The following is a 6,908-nucleotide window of genomic DNA, read 5'->3' as shown; positions in this document are numbered from 1 at the left end:
GGAGGAGGAGGAGATCGGGAGGGATCTGGAGGAGAGGCAGACGAAAGGCGAAGCTGGCCTCGAGACAGTCACGCTCACGCCTCAACCCTCCCTAGTGTTCGTCCTATATGGTCCTACTGTTGTTGCTGGTATGCGTCGTTTTATCTTCTTGTAGTTTTTTTTTGTTTGCTGTGTTTTATCTGTGCATTTTAATTATGCAGAGACCGAATGTTCCTGGTTTGTATCTGCTTGATGCTACATTTTGAGTCAATAAAAATGCCCTTTTTGGAAGAAAAAAAACAGTAACGCAGTGACAAAAAAATAAGAGTAGAAAAAATGTTACAAAGGCTCAACTTATACCATAGCTGGACAAAATTCACAATTACAATTGAAATCATATGAATTTCGATAGAATCTGCAAGCGGTGCCAGGACCTTTGTCTATACTAAAAAGCTCAATCCCTGGATAACTTGGGCACGAAGCTGTAGCAGAGCTCCACAATGAGCACCAAACATGTATCAGGATCATGCATTGGCTAGAGAATACCAAGTTCATACACCGACAATTGTAGGGTTTTCATCATGAATGATAAAAGATCTCTATTCCGATCAGCGCCTTCTATTTCTCCTCGTCTTTGACTCTTTCTTCTTTCCGGCGACAACGCCGTTGACCATTGGCATTGGTATGACAATTGATTAGGAGGAGGAGCAGATGATCATCAAACCCTGAGAGGTTGCAGGTTTGGTAAGAACAGTGGCAATCTGATCGTGAGAACTCATCTTAGCACAAGCTTTTACATCGGCTGCTTAAAACCCAGTGACGATCCCAGAACCCAACAGAGGGAAAAAGACAGTGCAATTTGAATCTGTGATACTGCTGCTATGTGCACCTTTGCTGCTCATCCAAACCACAGGATCGGTTGCCTCTCACCGTACAAGCAAAATCTGAGAATGCCACTAGGAAACTTTGTCAGTCTCTTGGGCAGGCCGAGTTCTCTCTTCTTCACAACGAAGATGGAGATCCTTGTACGCATTTGCGCAGGCGGCGGAGAAGCTCTCCATTGCTTCGAAAAACCTGCTCATGCATGATTGCAAACCCACTTCAGAGGATGGATCACCATCCCGTACAGCCTGTGCAGATAAGGATACGCCGCTCTGGTTCGAAACAAGCACGAGCTTATTATTCTGTGCTTCGAGGGCCTTGCGCATCGACGTTTCATCCCTCTCCATCACTCTAAGCTCCCTGTCCATATCTCTGTTGGCCATCATCCCCTGCCTCCACTCTAACCTGTGCTTCTCCCACAGGTGCAGAACCTGGGAGGCAAAAGCCTGCATGGTGTCTACTACTCCCGTCTCGGGTATCCTCGCGATTCCGGTCGCCCAATCATTACAGATGATGAAAATGGGGGGTGCTCCCAGGCGCCCTGGAGAGAAGGGAGGAGTGCCGTCATCGGTCACTTCAGGCACATAGTCAATCCCCTTCTTCAGCCAGTCATTTATAGTGCCAATGTAGCTCGTTTGTCCATTAACCCATGCAGCAAAACTGGCAACCAAATCCAACAACTCAAGCTCTAGGCGCTTGATTAAGTCGATATGAGCTTCACTGAATCTTGTAGCTGCGACAGTAGAGTCAATGTTTTTAGCTTGGGACATGGCATGGCACTGGATTTTATGGCATTCTGACATGGCATGCCACATTTCCATCAACCTGAAAATGCATCAAAGTTAACATACAAGGTGCCAACATAGAGATGCATGACAACGCCCTCAGTGTCTTAAAAATTAAACTTAATAGTCGAAACAACTTGAAGCTCCAATAAACCTTCCGGGTCAAACACTAGTCAGGCCTTGAAATTATCTCATTGGATCTGACAACTTACCAAGATACCCAAAATTTTAACAAACTGTGGTGCTTCAACAGAGGAAATAATCCGTCTATTTCTAGTGACATGTTTGAAGCCACAGAACCAGAAAGAGAATGGTGCAATTAATTTAATGACCTCCCATTTATGCTTGTTCGTGGATGCCCGGAATGAAAAAAAAATACTCTGTATACTAATAAAGCTGTACTAAATATGTACTCCCTCCGTTCCTAAATATAAGTCTTTTAAGCAATTTCACTAAGGGACTACATACAGAGCAAAATGAGTGAATCTACACTCTAAATTATGTCTATATACATCCGTATGTAGTCCTCTAGTGAAATTTCTAAAAAGACTTATATTATGGAACGGAGGGAGTACTAGAGAGTCATCTAACATATCGGTTGCCTGCAGAGCCAACGCTACATCTACGCCACCTACCATCAATCCACTCGATTCATTAAAAATATGTACGCATTGTGAGCATTCATCTGAAAATTATTGTTATTACTGCCCAAAAGAAATACATATTACATACCCTTGAATCAGCTCATTTGTCTGCGGCCATAATTCTTCATCTCTCAGCTTATTGATCTTCTTTGAAATAGTGTTGACAACCTGAATGGCAACGCTTATTTTTGTCGATAGCTTCCTGGTATAAGTTTCAATTGCCTCAAGTTTATGAGCTTCAGCACCTCTCTCACACAGAACTTTTAGCTCCTCACATTTTTTATCATACAGCACCCTCATCTTCTCCTCGGTCTAGAATAAACAATAGTACATGAGTATAACCAACAGAAGAGAAAATAGATGGAGAGAAATCAAGTACTTTTAACAATGAATGACAATTAAGTAAAATCCTTGTACTGCATGACAAGGAAAGCAAAGGAACGGTGAAGGAAAAGCATTAGAAACATAAACCTCTCAAGCATAAAACAATAAAAACGATGATTGCTTCAGAAGGCAGTTATCTCTCTGAATGGTAAAAATAAAAGGGTTGCGTAAATCATTGAAAAAGAAAACTGAACAGCCTACAACTACTACGAAAATTTATACAAAGCTAAAATGGACTTATTCATAGCATAAGATTCCCAGTTGTCTATAATTGACTACCGGCAATATTTCCGAGAATACTCGACAACTAGTAGCTGACATTCAAGTTTGTTAAACATAGTACGTTACTCAAGAATCCTGCAACTGAGTCAGCTTGGATCATATCAAGCAAGTAGCAAAGCTAATGAATATTCGACGTCACAAGCATAAAGACAGAATTGCACACAAATAACATCACTCAACTAGAAAGTATAAAAGGTAAAGCATGCTGAGAACCTTGAGTTCTTCGAGAAGCTTCTTCTCCCACATGTAGAGCTTCTGCAATGTAGAAGAAAGGTTGCCATGTTCTGTAGCTTTGTCCTCCACAAACTGCAGGAACTCCTCGCCGATTGAAGGCCGCCCACAAATCATCATTGATGAGGATACTACAGACAGAAGCAATTGAGTTGGCCGGAATTCCTATTTCCATCACATGGCCAGCATAAAAATTGAAACTCTGGAGAATGCGTCAGAAATAAACCTTTCAGTGCTGGGCTCTTGTGGTGGTAAGGCATCTTCCCAACTTCGAGCACCTTGGACACATTGGCTGCAGAATTCGCAGCATGCTCGAACTGCGACCTGATCTCCTGTGACACCTCAATATCATCATTGTAGGCCTTCCCGGGAACCGCAGGGGCATCTGAATGATCTTCCACAACACTTTTCTCCACTACATGGACATCATGAACCATAGTGCTACTGCTTGCCTCTGACGACTTGGACTTCCTGTTCGGCTCCTCGCCGACACTGCTCCTCCTTTCGTCCTTGTCGAGCGCAGCTCTGTCGCCTTCACTGTCGTGGTTGCCAATGCTGCGTGCTTCCTTGACGACCACTTCTTCCACCTCCGCGTTGTTCAATTCCGGGTTTCGGCCCCCCTCCTGCGCGACCTTGGAGGTCCGGTTAGGGGTATGGGCCGCCACGGCAGCCGGCTCCTCTCGGTAGTAGCTTTCGACTGACTCAAACGGGTTAAAGAAGTCCCAGCTCGACACCCGCGGCGGCGACGGCGCAGCCCCATCGACGGAGGAGGCTGGCGCCTCGTGGAAGCCGCCGTCGTTGGGGTACCGGTACTGGTAGCCGCCGTAGTAAGAGCCGTGCAGCGGTGTGCCGGAGGCACCATTGCCCGGGTAGTAATGGACGGTGGCATTGGTGGCTTGGGTGCGGTGCTCGTGTGACACAGACGGCGGCGGCGGCTGGCTGCGGGCATAGCTGATGTTGAAGAAACCATGTCCATAGCCGTCCATGTCGGGCCCGTACCCATACGCGGGGCCGGGGACGTGGCTGTAGAGGGGCGGAGCGTATTGAGAATAGTAAGGCGGGGCCACCTGCTGCGGCGGCGGCGGTGGCGCGGGCGGGAGGGGCTGGAGGCATGGGACATGCGGGTGGGCATCGTCGTCTTCGTCGTCGGACGGGAACCTGATGTGCGCGCCGTCGGAGCCGTCTTCGTCGTCCGAGTGGAAGCGTATGTGGCCGCCGTCGTCATCGTCCTTGTTGTTGGGCGCGTCGGCGGCGGGGAGCGGGTCACCCTTCCGGCGCTCGGGGAGGCGCGGCGGTAGGGCGGGGGGCTCGAGCGGCGGCGGCGGCTGCAGCAGGAGGAAGTCGTGCAGCGCGGCGGCGGCGGCGCGCAGCGAGGCGGCGTAGGCGCGGTGGGCGTGGGCGAGGGCGTAGCGGTGGCGAATGGCGTCGGCCAGCAGCGCGGAGCGGTCGCGGCAGAGCGCGACCGCCGCGTCCTGATCCCCACGGCCACGGGGCAGCTTGGAGTGGCCGCACCCCATGGCACCCAGACCCAGGCACCAAGCAAAACAGTTTGAAAACCTCAACGTTGGTGATTGCGGGTGGGGTGGGATAGGGTAGGATCCGGCTACTGCTGCAGATCTAGAGCAGAGCAGGTCGGGCGGGATTCTGCTCCTTTTGGGCAGATAGCGAGCGTGCGTGAGGGGTGCCCCGCCGGGGAGGGAGGCCCCTTGCACAGTCCAGAGGGTGGGAGGCGAGGCGGGACGGGAGGGCGGAAGAGCCGGAGTGGGGGACAGGATAGCCGTACGTGGCGGCGTGGAGGGCTTTTGGCTTTGCTCCGGTGGGGGTGGGGGTGGTGGTGGGAGTGGGACAGTCACGGGCTGGCTCACGGTCGAGTTTTGGAAGGATCCATGCCCACCCCATGCATATGAATCGATCATCATCGATTCATCATGCACGGTGATGACCGGTGAGTTGTGAAAAAAAAAGGAAAAGTTGGCTACTTTTGTGTTTGTCAATCTTGTAGCCTCCGATGGAACATGCGCTGCATGCCAAAGATTCCACGTCAAAAGTGTATATTTTTACGTGTAAATATGTACCGTACTTTTGGCCTTTTTGCACGTGGCACGAGTACCATGCCATGTACTACTGGCCGGCCACTACCATGCGCAAAACTACAAAATGCCACCTTCTTCACCCAATCACGCACCTCTCTCTCTCTCTATCTCTCTGGCATTTTGTTCCCAGGCTAAAAAGGAAACAAGCTAAGAGCAACTTGGTCCTTCCCCTGAAACATAATCTCTGAATTTCTTTGTGAACTTTAATCCCTTAAAAATTGGCAGAATACATAGGTCAACATGGTTTCATACGCACCTACGCAGGGACGGACCCAGAAAAAAAAACTAACATGGGGCAAAAAATGTATGACCATATTCATGAACAAGCAAGGCAAAAGCTTTCATAGCATTCATGTAAACAAAACACAAACATAATTGCTTCATTCTTCACGTGTTAACTATATTCATTGAAAAGTGAAAGAAGACTAAGCATTTGAGACAAAATGAATTACCTCTCATAATATCTTGTTTTGAAGTTGTAAAAGTGAACATTAACACATTGTTCTAACAATCTAACCTACAACCAGCAAGAAAAAACATATTATTAAATTGAGATAGAATGAAAACATTGAAGAAGGGTGGTACTTAAAGAAAGCTTTATCGCATTACCTTTCATTCTATCCCATGATGATTTTTCGTTGTATAGAAACATTTAACTAGCACTTTCTGTAGGAATCCTAGTCTTTTAGATGGATCCCTAGGAAGCTAGACAAATTTTTATACAACATACATGAAGATGAAGTTTGCTAAAAACTAGGAAGTAGTAATAGATGGTATAATTATTATTTTTGAGTCGAATAGATGATATGAATTAAATTGGATTAGCCATTACTTTCTTTTTAGGAGGAACTAGCCATTGCTGGTAACTACAAAATTGCATACTAAAATTAATATGTTACAAAAGAATTGTTTAAACCGACGTAATTAATCAGTTTCGCCATAATTGGTAAAATGTACACATAATTCAATAAGAATAAGTGAATTAGACGACGTACCTTGATGTTAGTTGGGACTAGGGAATTATGGAACGGAGATCTCTGTTTGTTGCTGGAGTAGTGCAAGGCAGCGACTGTACAAGGGACGGGCGATGGCAAGTCCACAATTTGGTGCAGCAAGCCGGCGAGGGCTGCGAGGTGACGATTTCACGGCGACCCGAGAGGCCGGGTCAAGGCTTCCCAAATTTCGTCTCGTGTGTGGCTGCGTGCGCGATCTTTCTCTGAATTCATGATGTGCGTGTGTAAATCTGGCCATTGAATTAATCTAGGCCAACATGCATAGGGTACATGAGGAAGGCATTTGGCGTACACTGAAGGTTGTGTAGCAATTCTTTTTCTTATTATCAAGCTTCTTCTTTAGGATTGGGCCTTTAAAAATAAAGAATTACTAGGTTGAGTGGGGGCGTGGCATTCGTCCAAGTGGGGGCACATCGAACGTACATCAGACCAACTTCAATCGGTTGGAAAAATTGAATGGGGGTAGCTGTCCCCACAGCATATAGGTTACGTCCGCCCCTGCACCCACGTGAATAATAAATTCAAAAAAGTAATATATAAAAATTGGATACTTTTGTGTATTAAATTCGGTCGATCATTTTGATCGCATATGAAGTTTCACTAGTGGGTGGGGCG

General features: G+C 47.0%; 1 protein-coding gene across 1 annotated transcript; it reads right to left on the bottom strand.

Annotated features, from left to right (window-relative positions):
• Window positions 1–316: 316 nt before the first annotated feature.
• On the bottom strand, window positions 317–4,958 carry LOC123407439 (protein ALTERED PHOSPHATE STARVATION RESPONSE 1-like). The gene is made up of 4 exons (XM_045100575.1): window positions 3,414–4,958; window positions 3,170–3,318; window positions 2,379–2,602; window positions 317–1,686 (listed from the first exon to the last, which is right to left on the bottom strand). The coding sequence occupies exons 1-4, from the start codon at window positions 4,702–4,704 to the stop codon at window positions 936–938; spliced, it is 2,415 nt and encodes an 804-aa protein (XP_044956510.1). The 5' UTR covers window positions 4,705–4,958; the 3' UTR covers window positions 317–935.
• Window positions 4,959–6,908: the final 1,950 nt, after the last annotated feature.

This window comes from Hordeum vulgare, chromosome 7H, assembly GCF_904849725.1.
Source record: "Hordeum vulgare subsp. vulgare chromosome 7H, MorexV3_pseudomolecules_assembly, whole genome shotgun sequence".
NCBI lineage: Eukaryota > Viridiplantae > Streptophyta > Magnoliopsida > Poales > Poaceae > Hordeum > Hordeum vulgare.
Note: the sequence above shows the minus strand (reverse complement) of the source record. Positions and strands in the feature narration are given on the sequence as shown.